The sequence below is a fragment of the Bos taurus genome, chromosome 27, assembly GCF_002263795.3.
Source record: "Bos taurus isolate L1 Dominette 01449 registration number 42190680 breed Hereford chromosome 27, ARS-UCD2.0, whole genome shotgun sequence".
NCBI classification, from domain to species: Eukaryota; Metazoa; Chordata; class Mammalia; order Artiodactyla; family Bovidae; genus Bos; species Bos taurus.
The window spans coordinates 33075779-33094735 of NC_037354.1; the positions used below are offsets into that span (position 1 = coordinate 33075779).

The following is an 18957-nucleotide window of genomic DNA, read 5'->3' on the forward strand; positions in this document are numbered from 1 at the left end:
GCTTTTAGGACTGGGTGATGGGGGTGGGGGAGCAGAGACGCTGCGGAGTGTAGCTAACGCCCGGCGGCCTCCCAGGACCCCGCTTTCCCAGCCCTGGGAGTGGGGAGAGGCCGGCTGGGGGAGACGGGTGTGCAAGATGGATGGGGCCAGGTGAGGGGCACGGGACAGTCTGTCACGGAGGAGCAGGGAACCGGCTGGAGGGAGCAGCCCGGGAGGGAGTTCCAGCCTGAGCTCGAGGGCCCAGACGTCTCCCAGCTGGAAAGCAAAGAGGAGGTCGAGAGCCCCCACCTCCCGCTTCTCTCCCTCCCGCTCCGCCCTCCGCCCCCAGGGCGCTTCGCCTGCTGGGAGCTGTGAGTTGGAGCAGAAACTCTAGATTTCAGGAGACTCAGGGTGGGAAAAGCCATCACACTAAGGAGTGGGCGTTTCCAGTTCAGACCCTTCTTTTCCTAAGAAGGCACCCCAATTGCGGCTGACCTGCCCAAGGTCACCCAACTCCCAGCCAGATCCCTTGACTCCAGCTCCTGGTCAACCCTGTTCCCACACTGACCAATCAGAGCCATCCTCCCTGGGGGCAGGGAGATAACCAATCTGCTTCCTCCACGTGGATAGTGAGCCAGGAAGAGAGGCGTCCACCCGCACTGATACACGTGTGCTTAGGGGACCACTGTGCAACATCACTGCCCAGAAGACTTGGTGGGGAAGTGGAGGCAAAGAGGAAACTGCCTCCTGGCTTGGGAAAACTGGGGGTTCATGGACCACCCCCACTTCCCCTGGAGCTGTACCCCACCAGACTCCCGCCCACCCACCCAGTCCGCCAGTTGCCTGTGTTGTGTGTCTGGCCTCTGCTGCCAGGAAGCCATAGAGAGCTGGTCTCTGCCCTCAGGGGCCTTGCAGGCTCAAGGTGGAGGCTGGATACAGGCTCACAAAGGATAGAAGTGGAGCCTCCAAGTTCCCAAGGAAAATCTCTTGAATGGAAGGAGTAAAGGGCTAATTTATGCTTAGGTGTAAAAGATTGATAACAGATCCTTTCAGGTTTATTTGTATTTTTTTAAAAACCCACTTTCTTTGCCTAAAAGTCTGAGTCCCCCGTGGTGAGATTTTAGGCCGTGTCTGCAGGAAGTGTGATTGGGAGTAAGTTACCAGCTTCCTGAAACCGGGTGGACACAGCTATACAAATAGTCCACCCTATCCGTCACACGTTCTTCCACCTTCCCTGAGTGGGAAATGGTAGACACCCGGTCTCATTTGTGTTTGCAGTGCTGGTGTGTTCCCCAGGGCCCAGCACACAGCAGGTGTTCAGGTAGGATTGGTGTGTTCCCCAGGGCCAAGCGCACCATAAGTGTTCTTGTAGGATTGAATAATGAGTGAGTGGACGCCCAGGGGTGAATGCTCACAACAGACTCAATTCCAGTGCCGGGGGCTCCCACATCCCAGTCAAGGCATATCAACTACCCACCATGAACAGCTGTAGGTTCGCCTTCTCCAGTTTCTTGGTTTCTGCCTGCTGATCGCCCAGATGCAGTGCCCCTGCAGAGAGGGCAGGTTAGAGAAGAGGACCGAGGGAAGGTCCTGTGTGTAGGAGCCACTGCAAGACAATTTTCGTCTTTACCTTGACCTCAGGCCCTGCCTGGACAGCTCAGTTTCAAGGCTGAGGTCAGAGGCTGTCGCAGGACTGCTGCTACTGCTAAGTCACTTCAGTCGTGTCCGACTCTGTGCGACCCCATAGATGGCAGCCCACCAGGCTCTCCCGCCCCTGGGATTCTCCAAGCAAGAACACTGGAGTGGGTTGCCATTTCCTTCTCCAATGCGTGAAAGTGAAAAGTGAAAGCGAAGTCGCTCAGTCATGTCAGACTCTTTGCGACCCCATGGACCACAGCCTACCAGGCTCCTCCATCCATGGGATTCTCCAGGCAAGAGTACTGGAGTGGGGTGCCATTGCCTTCTCCGTCTCCATGTCGCAGGACATGGCCCTCTAAAGCCTGGGGAGAAGAGGCCCCACCAGGGTGACCTCCTAACCAGTAGGTGTTCAGGGCTGACCGGACAGTCTTCCAGCCAAGGGAAGGATGGCAGGAGGTCTGGGAGTGCCGTGTGTCCTCTCCAGCATTTCTGTGCCCCGCAGTCAGGCTCAGTGGAATGGGCACAGCCTTTAGGCAAAGGTATGTGTCAGAACCAGGCCCGTGGACCAGAGGCAGTCTCACATTTGGAGGCCCCATTGTCCCATCAGTCATGCTAAACTGCACCCACATCCTTCATGAAACTGAACGATGATTGCTAATTGGCAATAATATGACATTTAGTAGTTCTGTAGTTAAACCTTCATTAATTTACACTTGCAGCACCTATATTCAGTAGTGATTTTTTTTTTTTTTTTTTTAGGTTTCAGATGCCCTAATGGGCCTGGAAATGCTCCAAGGCCCTGGGTACTGTGCCCACGGGAGGGGGGTTAGGGGAGAACGGTCTCACATTGATGGTTATGAGCCTGGGGCTCTTCTTGCATCAGCAAGCAGACCACCCTGCTCCCCACACTGACAGTCTCCCAAAGACACGGCCAAGGTGCCAGCAGCAGGTGTTGGCGACGGGGCCCTCCCAGCCCAGAGGACCCTGGCAGCAGCCTGCATTCCAGGCTCAGAATTCCTGGAGAGCGTGGGGCCCTGACATGTGTGTGTGTGCTGGGCCAGGTGGGGGCTGGGAGGGTGACACGTGCGACTCTTCCAGCACGTGTGAGACCCCTTCGGTGCAGGCATGTGCTGGCCCCACGCCCCACTGAGTGGGGCCTGCGGGACCCCTACAAGGGTCATCTTGGATGTCAGGCCGGGATCTGGCGAGTTCTTGCGGCTGCCTGGAGGCCACAGGGCCCCAGCTGACGCCAGCCACTCGCTCCTGTGGCCTCCAGCCTCGTCGTTAGCAGTAACGCTGCTTGCTCCTCTTCCCTAAAATAGGACCCGGGCGCGGACAGAGTTCTGGAATGGACGCCGTGTGTCCCCTCTCTTTGGCCGGGTTTCAGATTCTGGGGTAGTGAACAGAGGCCTCCAGGGACTGGCCCCCCTTCCTGTGAAAATGTGACCCTGGGTGGTAGTCGGGGGCGGGGGGAGGGAGGAAGATGTTGAGGATGCTGGGCTGGGCCAGCCGGAGAGGCAAGTGGCGTGGTTGGGAAGAAAACCCTCCTGGCGGGCACACTGTACTTGGGCTGGGAAGGCTGCTGCTGCTGAGGTTGTTGGGAGAGAGAGGTGGCTGAGAGTATTAGGAAGAAGGGGTCAAGACTGCACCGTGTCTGTGACTCTGGACAGAAGCTTGGGGCCGCCCTGACTGTTTGCCTCCCATGGGAGCCGTGTGTGGTGGGAACATTTTGCTTCCTAATGGATGAGGCTGTGTGTGTGTGTGTGTTTCATTTACCCCCATGAGCAGCCTTGTGACTGCCAGCTTCCTACCTCCCCCAAACGCGGTCCCAAATTCCTGGCCAGACACACAAGGGGCACCTCCGAAGAACTGAACCCGCAGACACCATTATTTCAGTCCCCACACTCTGGGACGAAAATAAAATCTCCTCAGCCTGATCTAGGTTGTTAAGACCAAAAGATCCAATTTTGGCTACTTGGGGGCTAAACCATAATGGTATCAGTGATGTCTTTCCAAGAACTGGAGATGTGGCAAGAGAGGGTCCATTGGAGGGGGAAGATGCAGTGATGCCGACCTGGGGTCCCCACTTCTGTGAGTGGCTTAGAGGGTAGGGGATTGGGAGAGCATGTTCTCGAACACAAGAAAAAAAAAAATCTCATTTCAAGACTCTCCAGGCTGGGAATTTGCACTGGGCTGGCCCAGCCAGCTGCATGGGCTGCAGCCAACCCTTCTCCCACGCTGCTGTGCCCTCTCCTCCCCGGCCCACAGAGCCCACTTCAGAGGGGGCGGGAGCCAGGAGGGAGCTCTCCTGGACCAGAGGCTCAGCCTCACCTGCCTTGGGTGCTGGGCCCCATCCTTTGCTCTGCTCCCAGGCCACACGCACACAGACACACACAGACACACACACACCTACGCACACAGCACCCCGGCTGCCTCGAGATCTCCCCGGCAGCCCAGACTTCCTCGTGGGGGGCGGTGCTGGCTACAAGCAGACTAGATCAGGGATGAGGGTTAAGGTCACCAGCCCCATGTGGCCTCCGAGTACTTGCAATGTGGCTGGTCTAAATTAAGTTGTGCTGGAAGAGGACACTGCACACCAGATTCCAAGACAGTACAAAAAGAAGGAAAATAGCTCATTCATAATTTTTGTTATGTATATAATTTATATTGTGTATTTATAATATATAAGTATATATAATATATATGTAATGTTTTCTATTTATAATATAATTATATATTTATAATACATAATAACATATGTATTACATGTTAAAATGATAACATTTTGGATGCACTGAGATAAAGTCTATTATTAAGATTAACTTAATTTTTAACTTTTAAAAAGTGTGGCTGCTAGAACGTTCTGAATTACATGTGCAGCTGGCGTTCTACCTCTGTTGACCGACTCCGGGTTAAATTTGGGGTATGTGAAAGGTGTTCAAGGGTTAAAGGCTGAAGAGTCTGGGGAATGTGGGGTACCTACTCCCCAACACTACCTCTAGACGTGTCTGGATGGGGTTCTCCAGTTACAATCCTGAGTTTTAATATTAGGGATTTGGGAATTGGAGACTTTTTTAATTTTCTGTTTTTAATTCAGCGATCTGTAAACAAAAATCTTTTGCTGATAATTTTGAGATAATTTTTTCTTAGAAGGTATTTATTTTCATTCCTAAGGTCAATGTTTCTCAAACTGGGATCCACAGATATATTTGCAGGAAATAAAACAGCTTTCCGCTCCCTTTAACAGGTCCGTACGCCATTCAAGTTTGGCAGTGTTCTCAGGCTTCCCCCTTGGTGCTCTGGGCTGTGATAACCTGGCTCCCCCATTCCTCTGTCCTTCCATACCCCTGACCCTTCCCTGTGCTCCCCATCCCCATCAGCATCCTAATCTGTCTTCCTCCCAAGACCCAGGCAGGAGTCATCCCTGGAGAGACCTTGGGGTGGGGGAGGCTGAAACAGATGCCCTTTCTCACCCTTCCTCCTGGTATTTCAGGATCTCTCCCCCACATAAGGATACTGAGGGTCCTCTCGCCTTTTTTTGACAGTTAATGCAGCCTCTGAGCCTCAGGCCCTGAGGCTATATGAAGAAATGAGGTGCAGATGACGAGGGGCAGGTTTGGATTTAAAACTCACACCATCAGGAGCCTGTCACCACCAAGGGGGCAACCCCAGCCCCACCAGACCCTTAGAGCTGTAAGAACTGACAATATTATTTACAATCAGCCACCACAGGTAATGGGAAACAAAACCATCCTTGGGAAGATCGCCTGGAGGAGGAAATGGCAACCCACTCCAGTATTCTTGCCTGGGAAATCCCATGGACAGAGGAGCCTGGCGGGCTACAGTCCATGGAATCGCAGAGTCGGACACGACTTGGCGACTAAATGGAACAAGAACAAAACGCATAAAATGATAATAAAGGGGTTCAAGAAAGTTCTAAGTATTCATATGATGACTACTGTGATGTGCTTTTTGAAATATCAAGGTGTGTGTGTGTGTGTGAAGCACTTTGGAAACATAGCACTTCCCCGGAACCCGTCCACATGGTCACTGTGGATGATGAGGTGGAGAGACAGTGAGGCGGGGTCCAGGAGGGGAGGAGGGGGCCTCTCTGCAGAGCGGAGAAAGCAGGGAAGGAGATGAGCTGCACCTCTTTCCCTTCACCCACAAAGCCCTTCCCGCCCGTGCCTCCATCCGGCCACGGTCTGCCCTCCACATGCTCCTTGAACTTGGAGTAGCGCAGATGTCTGGGGTCCTTTCACTGTTGGGCTGGTATGTGCACCCACCCACTTCCAGGAGGCTTTGCACAGAGCTCGGACAGCCCCTGTCATGCCCAGTCCCTGCCCCCTGCCCTCTCTCTTACTGTCCAGCCCCGAGGCTGCCCACTGGAGAGGAGGCCGGAGGCCTGCCCCTCTGGCCTTCCCAGGTCTGCTCTCCACTGCTCAGAGCAAAGATGGGAAACCCTTTGCAAGAGCTTGGGCTGAGAGGCTCATTAAAGCCTTTTTTTTTGGTCTCACATGGCATGTAGGATCTTAGTTCCCCAACCAGGGATCGAACCCATGCCCCCTATAGTGGAAGCATGAGTCTTAAATTCTGGACCACCAGGGAAGTCCCTCATTAAAGCTTTTTAATAAGCAATTAACTCAAGGGATGAGCCCTTTGACTGGTCTGGATCGCTCTCCTCCCAGTGGGGAGCCTGGCAGAGAAAGACTGAGTGGGTGGGCAGAGTGGGTTCCGTCAGGAACTTGGGGCCCCCTTTCCGCCTCCCACCAGTACAAACAAATAAATAAACAAAGACTCAGAGGCAGAGCCTGAGGCTTGGGCTCCCTGGAGCGGGGGGCGCCCAGGACTCCATCAGTTTCTTGTCAAGGTTGTAGACAGGCTTAGGGACGCACAGGCACTCTGTTCCTCTGAGTTGGGGGCCTTTGAGGGCAGGGAGGGAGGGGTCCCCTTCTGGTGAGGCCCTGAGCTCCCAGAGTGATGGAGACCCCAAGGAAGGACAATCCCTTCCACTTGCCCCCACACCTACTGGGCTTCTTGTTCTACTTGCTAGACCTTTCTGCCCATCACTGTCCTCAGGTCAAGGCTGACGGCTTGAGCAAGACAGAGCTATCGGGGTGGGGGAGAAAGGTGGGGCTGTGGGCTTGGGCCTGTGATTCCCAGGTGGAAACAGAGTAGCGTGCCTGCTTATATGGAGCCCAAGTCAGATCCAGGCTGCGGGATCCCAGGCAGGTTGACATGGCGGAGCTGGGGCTCAGTGGGCTGACTGTATTCTGCCCGAGCTATTGGCTGGCTCCTCCCCGTGGTTTCCTAGAGCCCAGGGTGGGGCTGCTCCTTGCACAACCTCAGGGGGCGCCACTTACGCAGAAGGCAAGTGTTCTTCTCCCATCTGTGTTCTCCCCGGTTCTCCAGGCTCTTGAGCAACAACAAGATCACCGGCCTCCGGAGCGGAGCCTTCCTGGGACTGTCCCTGCTGGAGAAACTGTAAGTGCTCAGGCGGGGTGGGCCAGGGAGGGTGAGGGGTGCTAACTGCCAAGGGGCCACGCAACCCAGAACCTGCTGGCGGAGCAGGGCCCACAGTTGGACTTGACCACCAAGCGGAGGGCGGAGGGGCTGGTCTGGGAAAGAGAGACCCGCTCCCTCCCCGGGGACAGCAGAGAGGCCTGGGGACACCTCGCTGGTCCAGGCAGGGGTGGGGCTGTGGGAAGCTCATTAACGCTCTTTAATGAGCAATTAGCTCCAAGGGCCAAACCCCTTAACTGGCCAGAAGCCACCGCCCCCTCCCAGCTGGGGGCCCAGCAGACCGGGCAGAGGGAGGGTTTAGTGTGACTGGGGCCTCTTTCCTGCTTCCCTAAACACAAGCAATAAACAAAGCTCCCAGGGGCCAGAGTCCTGGCCAAGGGTGGGGACAGCGGGTCATGTCCAATTCTCCCGCTCACTGTTCCCCCACCACCCTGATTACTGTTGCATCAGCTGCCCTGTGGGGCTGGAGCTGGTGGTGGGGCCTTCGCTTGGCAAGGGTCCTGCTAGCCGGAGAGAAGCTCCTTCCCCGAGTTGGGGACCTGCCTCTATCACGGGCAAAGTCCGTACCAAAGGAGAGGATTGAATTGAGCCCTCTCTCAGTTCCCCGTTCAGTTGGCAGCTTCTGATCCACAGCCTGTACAACAGCTTTGGGTCCTGTCTTCTCCACGGGACACCTGGGCCTCCTGTCCCTGCTGGAGCCGGACCCTCTCTAGCTCCCCTACCTCCAAGCCCCCCACCGCCATCTCCCATCTCTGCTTCCACCCCCTGGGCATTCCCAAGGCCTCCAGCAGGGCCCTGTCCCCTCCAGTACCATTTTGCCTAAAATGCTTAGATCAGAGTGATGGAGGCTACTCAAGGATAAGGCAGACGCCTCCTTTCAAAGAGCCAAAGAGATTACCGTCTCGTGAGCCCACAGACCATGCCATATATAGAAAAATGAAGCAGGTCAGAGTTTCTGTGAAGTCCAAAGGAGGGCTCAGGGAAGGCTAGAAAGTTCAAGGGTAGGAGAGAAGCAGTATCTATGTGAGATCTTTAACCGGGACAATAATCTCATGAGGTTGTCTCCATGATGCCCACTTCCCAAGAGAAGGGCAAGCCCCTCTCCCAGTTCCCTTGGGGCTCGGGGAAAGCTTAGTGGCCTGGCTGGGTTCGTGGGGCTGGCAAGGCAGAGCGTGTTCCGTGTGATCTGGGCATCTTGGAGTTGGGAGGGGTCCCGGGATGCTGGCCGTGAACACACACAGCCATGACCAGTCTGCTCCAACAGGGAGGAAGGGCTGCCACCAAATTCCTTTTTAAAAGACTCATTAGGGACTTCCCTGGCAGTCCAAGTGGTTGAGACTCTGAGTGTCCACTGCAGGGGGCACAGATATGATCCCTGATCAGGGAAGTAAGATCCCGAATGCCAAGTGACACAGCCAAAAATTTAAAATAAGTTTAAAAAAACACTCGTGGAGATGAAAATGGAAAGCCATCCCCCTGTTCTTGCCTGGGAAATCTCATGGACAGAAGAGCCTGGCAAGATAGAGTCCATGGGAGTCTCAAAGAGTTGGATATGACTTAACAACTAAAAGATAACAACAAGTTTGCATTTTATAGTTATTTTTTCTCACAGAGTATTTTTTTTAAACAAAATGTTTTATTAATTAAAAAAAAAAAACCTTTGTATAAAAGCAAAAAAAAAAAAACACTTGTTAGGTACCAACAAAAAGGGAAAGATTTTCTCTCTCAGGAGCAGCTAAGCACTCGAGAGCTATAATTCCTGCACTCAGCCCAGGTCTTAGAGGGCTGAAATGCCAGAAACCAGATGCTCCCTCCAGGGATCTTTTGGAGAAAGACTAACCGCAGAAGCCTCTGGAAGCCTCTAGGACATGCTTCCAGCTTTTCCGTCTTGCCTCATCAGCCCCAGACATGCTGGGTCTGCCCGCTTGCTGCGTCTGCTGGGTCATCCTTCAGTCCCAGGAGGGTAGATTTTCTGATGAAGATGAGAAGATGGCCCTCTCCCCGCCACCCCACGCAAACCTACAGTACCCACGGGGACCTGAATCACTGCACTGCAGGTGCATTCAAACCACGCTGAAAGTGAAAGTGAAGTCGCTCAGTCGTGTCCGACTCTTTGCGACCCCATGGACTGTAGCCCGCCAGGCTCCTCTGTCCTTGGGATTCTCCAGGCAAGAATACTGGAGTTGGTTGCCATTTCCTTCTCCAGGGGATCTTCCCGACACAGGGATCAAACCCAGGTCTCCCACACTGCAGGCAGAATCTTTACCGTTTGAGCCACTAGGGGCCCCTGTCAAACCATGGAGGCAGGCAGAGAACAGTGGGACGGGAGCTGGGGTAATGACTAAATGCCCCTGCCATGTTAGGAATCACCTAGTTGTCCGCTCTCGAGATGTTTCTTGAGCCCCCTCTGTGTGCCAGGCTGCACGCTGGGCGTCAAGAATGAACACAGCAGGCCAGGTGTCTGCCCCATGGAACTCACCTGCCACGGACAGGACCCAGACAATAGCCAAGAACTGAACAATAAATCAGGAGACCCTGAATGCTGCAGAGAAAAACAGCCAGCAGGGAAAGGGGGACAGAAAGCTCTGGAGTGGAGATGCTATTTGATGTAGTGAGGTTAAGGCCTTGCTGGAGTTGATGGAGCCCGAGCCCTTGGGAGGGAGGAAGCTGACCGGCAGGTAGCCTTCTGGAGGCAGAGGCAGCAGCAGGTTGGAAAGCCCTGGGGTCCAGTCTGGCTGGTAAGTTTGAGGCGCCCAAAGAGGGCAGCATGACTGGGGAGTGGTGCGAGGTGGGGTCAGATGGAGCCTTAGGTTTGCTCATTGGTTAAAAGTGGAGAGACAGGGTGATTTGTAAAGTGCCTTCTGGATTTTAAACTCTATGATCCTTGGGTGTGGGCGATACCCACGGTGTTTCAGGAGAAGGAAAAAATATCAAAGAGCCCAGTGACACGGCCACCTGGGCTTTCAGAGGAGGGGAAGCAGAAGGGGATGCTGGGTTCAGCAGGCGCCCGCACTTCCCCAGGATGGAGAGGCAGTGCGGGGCTGGAGGAGCCCAGGGCCTCGAGCCTGGCTGAGCACCGCTATATCAGTCAGCCTTCTGCAGAGGGAGACAGCACCGAAAGGAGATGAATGTGTGTGTCCTTATATAAATAGGCAAAGAAATTAGTCAGTCAGTTGGGCTTCCCAGGTGGCACTAGTGGTAAAGAATTCACCTGCCAATGTAGGAGATGCAAGAGCCACAGGCTCAATTCCTGGATTGCAAAGACTCCCTGGAGAAAGAAATTGCAACCCACTCCAGTATTCTTGCCTGAAAAATTCCGTGGACAGAGGAGCCTGGCAGGCTGCAGTCCCTGAGGTTGCAAGGAGTCAGATATGTCTGAGCCTTACATAAACATACATTTAGTTAGTAGTTAAATATTTTAGCTACACAGCAAAGCTTTCTAGATCTTAGCTCCCTGACCAGGGATTGAACTCAGCCCCATGGTAGTAAAAGTGCCAAGTCCTAACCACTGGACTGCAGGGGAATTCTAAGAAATTATTTCTTTATCCACCTGCTAATGCAGGAGACTTCTGTCAAAGTGGATTTGATCCCTTGGTCAGGAAGAGCCCCTAGAGAAGGAAATGGCAACTCACTCCAGTATTCTTGCCTGGAAAATCCCAGGGACAGAGAATCCTGGCGGGCTACAGTCCATGGGATCTCAGAGTTGGACGCAACTTAGTGACTAAACAACAACATAAATTTATTTTAAGAAAATGTCTCATGTAATTGTGTGTGTGTGTGTGTGTGTGTGTGCATGCGCTCAGCTGTGTCTGACTATTTGTGATCCCATGGACTGTAGTGTGAATTGTGGGGACTGGAAAATCCAAAATCTGTAGGACCGGTCAGCAGGTTGGAGAGTCAGGCAGGAATGGATGCTGCAGTCTGAAGGCAGAACTACTCTGGAAAACCTCGGTTTTTACTCTCAGGCCCTTCAAATGGTTGGACAAGGCCCACCAATGTTAGCAAAGTCATCTCCTTTATTTAAAGTCAACTGATAGATTCATCGGTAGATGTTAAAACCACATCTTCAAAATACCTCCACAGCAGCACCCAGATTAGTGACTGATTAAGTCACTGGGTGCTACAGTCCAGCAGTCCCCAACTTTTTTGGGTACCAGTTTTGTGGAAGACAAATTTTCCACGGACAGGGTGGGGGGTGGTTTCTGTATGATTCTAGTGCATTACATTTATTGCGCACTTTATTTCTATGTAGTGGCAATCTCATGATATTCTGCCTTGATTCTAGGGTGAGGGTTTGTGCTCCTATGAGAATCTAATGCTGCCACCGCTGATCTGACAGGAAGCGGAGCTCAGGCAGTAATGCAGGTGATGGAGAGCGGCCATAAACACAGATTGAGCCTCAGTTGCTCACCTGCTGCTCACCTCCTCCTATGCAGCCTGGTTCCTATGGGCTACGGATCGGTGCCAGTCTGTGGCCCCGGGGTTAGGGACCGCGGCTATAGTCTGACACACAGAGTGATCATCTCAGTCACTCCCCAGAGGTGGAGAGAGGCCCTGGGCTCTGGTCCTGGAGATGCTAATGATCAGGTCAGCAAGGGCCTGGGAATCGCTGACAAGGTAGGCAGGCGATTCTCATGCCCATCGGGGTTGGGAACCAGCGGACCAGATGACCCCTACACTGTGGGCCTATTCATCGCGAATGAGACGCCATGGCCTGGTGTGCAGTTGGTGCCAGGAAACACTGATCTCTCTGTCCTCTTGGACTGGGCTGTCCAGGCTGCCTCGGTGGAGCCAGTGGCAGCTTCACATCCCACGGCCAGGCAGCAAGTCCCGTGGGAGTTATCAGCCCGCCCGTAACTCAGTCTGGGCTGCTCCAGGAACTGCCAGAATTGCCTGCCCATGCCGAGTGCCCCTCTGGCCTCTGCAGATGGGTGGGGTGTAAGGGGCCCCTGTTTTGCAGTGCAGAGCCCCGAGGTATAGGGGAGAGGACACAAAAAGGGCCCCCCGAGGGAACGTGCCTGAGACAATCCCATGGGTGGACCCGTGGCCCCGGGAGGGGTAGGGTGGGGTGGGGTGGGGAGACACACCTTTATCAGCTAGGCAGGCTGGACAGGAGAACCTGAAATAGCTTGGCAAGGTTCAAGGATAGTCCAGGCCTGTGGCTGAAGAGCCCAGACTTGCGACCCCCTGCCTCTGAGCCCCGTGGCCCACCGCCCCTCAGCGCAGACTAGCCTGTTGTCCAGGGGAAGGACCTTTGGGTGAAGGGACTGGTGATGAAAAGGCACAGGACTTCGCCCTGGAGTGAAAAGAGACTGGGATGTAATTGCCCCTCCATCCTTCACCTTCCGGGTGCCTGTGCAAGCTGCAGGCTTCTCGCCTGGATCAAAGGGCAAGGCGCGGCTCCCTGATGGGCGATCACCGGGGTAAGAGGCTCTCACCCAGGACGACAGCAGGGGGACACTTCGGGCTCTCAGTACAGGCGGTCCCCTGCTCCTCAGAAGAGTTCTAAGTGGCAAGATGTCATACCAGCCACCCCTGATCGCTTGATTCATCCGCAGGCCCCAGCCCCGGGCATGCGGTGGTGGAGACGAAGTGTCTGCGCGGAAAGGTCTCGCCGGCGATCGAATCGTCTCTCGGGTCCCGCGCATCTCCGTGCGTTCAGCAGGGACCCGGCCACCGGACTTGCCCCGCAGACCCGAGCGGGCCACGGCGCAGACAGCCCCCTCGGGGGGTGGGGTGAAGGCCGAGGGAGCCCCGGACTGGGCGTGCGGGCCTGCTTGTGGGTCCGCGTGGACGCGCGCAGCCCCCAGTGGCCTGAGCACGCCTGGAGCCGAGGGCCCGGGGTGGGAGCCTGGAGCCGAGGCCCGGGATGATTTGTCGTTGCCTAATGAGATTAATGAGCCCCGGGGGCTGGTATGCGGCGGCGCTGGGGCTCTCATTAGACGCGGATGCTCACGGGAACGGTGGGGGGCGGGCGGGGGACTGAGGCTCCCCAGCCAGGTGGCTTCCATTAATCTGTGGGCGGGGCCGGGGGCCGGGCTCTGGCGTACCCCACCCCCGCCCTCACTGCCCTCCCGGCCCGCGCCGCCGGAGAGGAACGCGGAGCAGAGGCTGCCCGAAGGCCCGGGCAGGGAGGCTAATGGGTCCAGGGACAGCCCTCCTGCTCGCTGCTGTAGGCCCAAGGCCTGGCACGGGGTATGTGCTCCAGAAATACCTATTGGATGAGGTCAGAGACAAGAGGGGCCCGGGGCATGCGGGTGGGAGGGAGCCTCGGACCGTCTGGGTTTTCCTCCTGGCCCCCAAGACCTCTCCCTTTCCCGCCTCCCCTAGACAACCTCTGTACCTGCGGGGGTGTCGTGCCCACTCCGCAGCCAGCCCTCCCCCCCACTTTCTAAGGAACCCTGAAAGTCCTGGAGGGCCCAAGGGAGCTGCTCTGCGGCCTCCAAACCTATAATTTGGTTTTCAAACCCACAAGCAGGGAGGTCTGTGGGGGCCAGAGGGAGCCAGCTTCGTGCTGCCCCACCCTGTCCGAGTGTGGGTACACACTCACACACATACACACACACACACTCAAATACGTACTGTCATACAAGCTCACACACTCAATAGTTTAGTGAGACCTAATTTACATACCATAAAGTTCACCCGTTTAAAGGGTAGGATCCAGTGGTTTTTGAGTACACTTACAGCTGTGCATTCATCATCATCATCTAATTTTAGAACATTTTCATCATCCCCTAAAGCAACCTTGAATCCTTACCAATCACTCCCCCCATCCTCCACCCTCTGTATTTCCCAGCCCTGAGCAAATGCTGGGCTTCCCAGGTGGCTTAGTGGTAAAGAATCCGCCTGCTAATGCAGGAGAGTCTCTGGTTCGATCTCTGGGTCAGGAAGATCCCCCGGAGAAGGAAATGGCAACCCACTCCAGTATTCTTGCCTGGGAAATCCCATGGACAGAGGAGCCTCGTGGGCTACAGTCCATGGGGTCCCATAAGAGTCAGACACAACTTAGTGACTCAAACAGCAACCACAAGTAACCACTAAGCTACTTTCTGTCTCTGTAGATTCGCCTGGCCAATCTACAGAGACAGATACACAGAGGACCACGCTGTATGTGATCTTTGGTAACTGCATTCTTTCATGAAGCACAGTGTTTTCCAAGTTCGTCCATATACTATGTATTAGCACGTCATTTCCTGTTTATTTCTTTAATTATTATTTTTGGCTGCATTGTGTCTTAGTTGTGGCACACAGGATCTTTGCTGTGGTGCGTGGGCTTAGTTAACCCACGGCATGTGGGATTTTAGTTCCCTGACCAAGGATTGAACCTGTGTCCCATGCATTGGCAGGCAGGTTCTTAACCACTGGACCACTAGGGAAGTCTCTACATCATTCTTTTTTTATGGCCGAATACTATTCCATCGTATGAAGAGAGCATATTTTATTTCTTCATTCCTAAGTTGATAGGCATTTGGGGTGTTTCCACTTGGGGCTTATGAACAGTGCTGCTATGGATATTCCGTGTATGTTCTTGTGTGCGTGTGTGTTCACTTCTCTTGGATATGTACCAAGGAGTGGAATTGCTGGGTCATGTAGGGCTTCCCTGGTGGCTCAGTGGTCAAGAATTCGCCTGTTAAAGCAAGAGACACAGGTTCAATCCCTGGGTCGGGAAGATCCCCTGGACAAGGAAGTGCAACCCACTCCAGTATTCTTGCCTGGGAAATCCATGGACAGAGAGGACTCTGGCAGGTTCCAGTCCATGGGGTCACACAAGAGTCAGACACAACTTAGCATCTAAACAACAAAACAACAACAAACAATGGTAGCTTTAACTGCCAAGCTGTTTTCCAAAGTGGCTGCGCCATTTTACGCTCCCATCAATAACATATAAGGATTCCAGTCTCTGTTTTTTAAATTATAACCATCTTAGTGGACAAGTATTTCCCTAATGGTGTTGAGCACCTCTTCATGCATTCATTGGTCATTGGTATATTCTCTTTGGAGAAATGTCTGTTCACATCCCCTGCTCATTTTTTCAGCTGGACAATTTGTCTTTTTATCATTGAGTTGTAAGTTCTTTATATAATCTAGATAAAAGTCCCTTTTATATGATTTGCAAATATCTTCTCTCATCCCATGGGTTGCCCTTTCTTGGGTGATATTCTTTCAAGAGCAAAGGTTTAAAATTTTCAAGTCCAACCTATCAATCAATCTGCTGTTTTATTGCTTGTGCTCACACAGTCTTACACACTCAGCTCCTTGCACTCACACACTCAGTCTTACACACTCAGCTCCTTGAGCTCCTTTTTCCCAAGAAGGGTATAGGGTGAGATTTGCTCCCAGGAGTCCCCTGCCCCCCAACTTCTGCCATAGGGGAATCCTACTCCTCCGTGTGGGCACAGATACAGGGAGAGGGATATGTCTGGAGTCGGGGAGCCTGGTCTGGATTAGGCGTGGTGGGGGTGGGGAGGGAGGTTCCGCGCATAAGCTGCCTTTTCGCCAGGTTCCAGGACCAGGGAGGGCCCTGTGGAAGCAGACAGGGGGCGGGAGATTACAGAAGGACGCACATCATGGATGCATCCGTGCGTCCTTGTGACCTCACCTAAGAGATGAAGGGATCGGATGAGAAAGACCAGAGCAGGGGTTTGTAACCTGGGTTCCATGGGCCTCTGAAATCAGGTGCATAGTACTGGGGGGTAGTGCATTCTTCTGGGGCGGGACTCCATAGCCCGCAGCAGATACTCAAAAAAGGATTCCGCTCAGCCAGGAAGGTGCTGAACCACCAACCAACCGGTAGGGGCCTCAGAGGCCCATGGTTCTGTGTGAGCATCTCCTACCACAAGGGAGGGTACAGCCCCAGAGCTGCGCCCCCACCTTGGGGACCAGGAGGCCTGAGCTGCTAGGGGCGGTGGGGGGGAGCAGCCCCCATCGGGCTATCAGTTCAGCGCAGGGAGCTGCCCCTGGCCTGTGCCCCTCTCCCCCTGGAGAGGACCAGGGACTGGTAGATCCGGGCCAACTCTGAGGACACTCTCTCCAAGGGCTGCCTTGCCCACCCCGGAAGCTGCTCTGCGGGTGTGAGACTAGGGGGTCAGGACTGCAGACACTCGCTGGAAGCTCCCCTCTCCAAAGGCCCCGGTGGCCGGCGGGGGCTGCAGGAAACCCGGGGCAGGAAGGGGCTGGGCCCAAGCCGCCTGCCTTGCTCCCATCTGTGGAGCATCAGTGGGGCAGCTGGGTGGGGGTTCTTGCAGGGGGGGGGGGCGGGGAGGAAATGAGAATATACAGTGAGCAGAGAGGGAAGGGGCGGGGGGCTGCAGCCCGGGCCCCTTGGCAGCCCATGAAGGGAAGTGACACAATGAGGAATGTGTTTCCCCCGCGCGGGGTGGGAGGCAGAGCCCTGAGAACGGCCAGACCCCCAGAGGGGCCAGGGGGCACAGGCCGGAGAGGCATCGGAGGCGGGGGCTGCGCGGGTGGGGCTCTGGGCAGCAAGTGGGGGCGGGGAGCGGGCAGGAAGGGCAGCTTGGGGTGGGGGCCGTCCCCATCTCCAGACTCCACCCTTGAAGGAGCCTTCTGGGTGCTGCGTTCTCGCACATTCCCTGCCTGCACCCTGGGGGTGGAAGTCACCCCGTGGGACACACCCTGATGGCTTCCTCTTCTTTCTCAAGGGGCGCAGGGTTATGGAGGCCAGTTCCTCGGTGGGAGAGGGCGCTGAGGTGTGAGGACCCCAGACCAGGGGCAGGGCTGGGCAGGGGACATGTTCCATCTCTCTGTGTTTGTCTGTCTCTGTCTCTTTCTGTTTATGTCTGTCTCTCCGTCTTTCGATCTCTCTGTTATTGCCTGTCTCCATCTCTCTGTCTCTTTCTGTGTCTGTCTGACTCCATCTCTCCATCTGTCTGTCTGTCCCTCTGTTATTGCCTGTCTCTGTCTCTCTGTCTGACTCCATCTCTCCATCTCTCTGTCTCTCTCTCTCTCTGTTATTGTCTGTCTCTGTTTCTCTCTCTGTCTCTCTGTGTCTCTCTGGGTGTTTTTGTCCCCAGCTGGGCTGGCCCGTGTGAAAACAGGCCCCTTGGTGGGAAGGCGCCTCCCCATCCTGGACACCCATTTCCTCTCCCCCAGCAGGGAGCTGGTCAGTTAACCCCCTCCTGCCCAGAATCCAGAGGTGCCCCCGAGGCTTTGGCCTGCAAAGCCAAGAGCCCCTTTCTGGGGCTGGGGCTGGGGATGGCCAGGCCTTGGAAAGCAGGTGGGCCCCACCAGCGAGCTAGCTGGGTTACTCCAGGAACACCACCGCACCCCCCACCCCCAGCCGTGCTCGCCTCTCTCCTGGGCGCTCCGGGGGGCCTGAGAGGATGCTGGAAAGCAGGAAGCAGAGTGGAGAGCCTGCAGCCCCCTCCCAGTGGGCAGTGAGGCCTCCTGGTGGGGTCTCTGTGAGCGCTGAGCCTGTGCTGGTTTGGTTCAGGAAAGACCCAGGTGGGCCCCGGGGAGTATGGGCGAGAGGCTGGTCCGGCCAGCCCCTCTCCTGCTGCTGTGACCACACAGAGGATGGGGCGCTGATGCAAGCCGGGGTCCAGCCCTCACCTTGGTGGTCCCAGAGGGCTGCCGGGTCTGGTGGGGGTGCTGGGGCCAGGTGGGCACTGGCTGGTCCCCAGGGATGGTCTCTTCAGTCTCTGCCGCCCCTCTGGGACGTGACAGAGGGGAGGGCGGGTGACACTCTGGCTGTGCGGTTGAATCTGAGCCACAGACTCGGCCACCCTGCAGGTCACTCCTGGGGGGTGCTCCTTGGCCCTGGGGAGCCCAGGGGGCAGTCACCATCTTTCCTTCAGTCCAATCCGTGACCTGCTGGAGGCCAACCTGAGGTGACAGTTCCCCTGCCGCCCTCTGTCTGCACTGGGGGCTCCGAGGAGACCTGGCGGAAGGTGGCTGGTGGCCCCCATGGCCTCAGCTTCCCCATCTGAGGGCTGAGGGGTGCAGCCAGGTGATGGATACCAGGCAGCATCCTGCAACAGCCAGCCAGCCGGGGACTCTTCCTCACCTGCCAGGAGGGGAGGGCCACAGGATTAACTCCAGAATACCTCCCGTAGCCAGGCTCAAGGAGACTACCTTTGTGTGGCAAATCCCTGTGGTCAGAGGAGGAGCCCGGCGGGCTACGGTCCGTGGGGTCACAGAGAGTCGGACACGACTCGGGGACTGAGCGCGGCACGGCAGTCCGCAGAGGACCGTCACGCCCGTTTTCAAACGACGCCATGGCAGCCCTGAGAGATGGAGAAACTCGGGGCAGCTCGTGGCAGCTGGAGCCTCCTGACACCAGGGTCTGGGCCCTCCCCTCCCATTTCCACCAGGTTTGCCACCTCATTCGTCTGTCCGTCCGAGGCCCTTCTGCACCCTCCCTGCGCAGGTCTAACCAGGGAGCCGGGGAGGCCGCGGGCACCCGTCTGAGGGGCCAGGTCCTTCATGAGGCCTCCTGGCTGGCACTGAAAAAAGCAGAGATTTAGAGGGCAACAGAGACCCCAGCCCCGACTAGGGCAGGAGCTGCCCACCCAGGTGGGCCGTGTGCCCCCCCCGAGTGGGTGAGGTGTCAGGGCCCCCGCTTGTCTCCTGCAGGGACCTGAGAAACAATGTCATCAGCACGGTGCAGCCCGGCGCCTTCCTGGGTCTGGGAGAGCTGAAGCGCTTGTGAGTGGCATGTCCTGACCACCCCCTGCCCTGGCCCCACATCCCTGGAGGAGGTCCCATTGATCCCAGTCACCCACCGTCCCTCTTCACCGCACATAGGGGGTCGGGGGGCTGACACTTCACGCCCCAACCCCATCCCCTTTTTCTCCG

The 18957-nt window shown here is 55.6% G+C and overlaps 1 protein-coding gene across 1 annotated transcript in view; it reads left to right on the top strand.

The window, feature by feature from the left end:
- The window catches only part of ADGRA2 (adhesion G protein-coupled receptor A2), a 37131-nt gene that overhangs the window by 5818 nt on the left and 12356 nt on the right, over positions 1 to 18957 (top strand). The window contains exons 2-3 of the mRNA XM_024986491.2: positions 7030 to 7101; positions 18736 to 18807. Coding sequence (XP_024842259.1) covers positions 7030 to 7101; positions 18736 to 18807 — 144 coding nt within the window. The remainder of the gene's footprint in view (positions 1 to 7029; positions 7102 to 18735; positions 18808 to 18957) is intronic.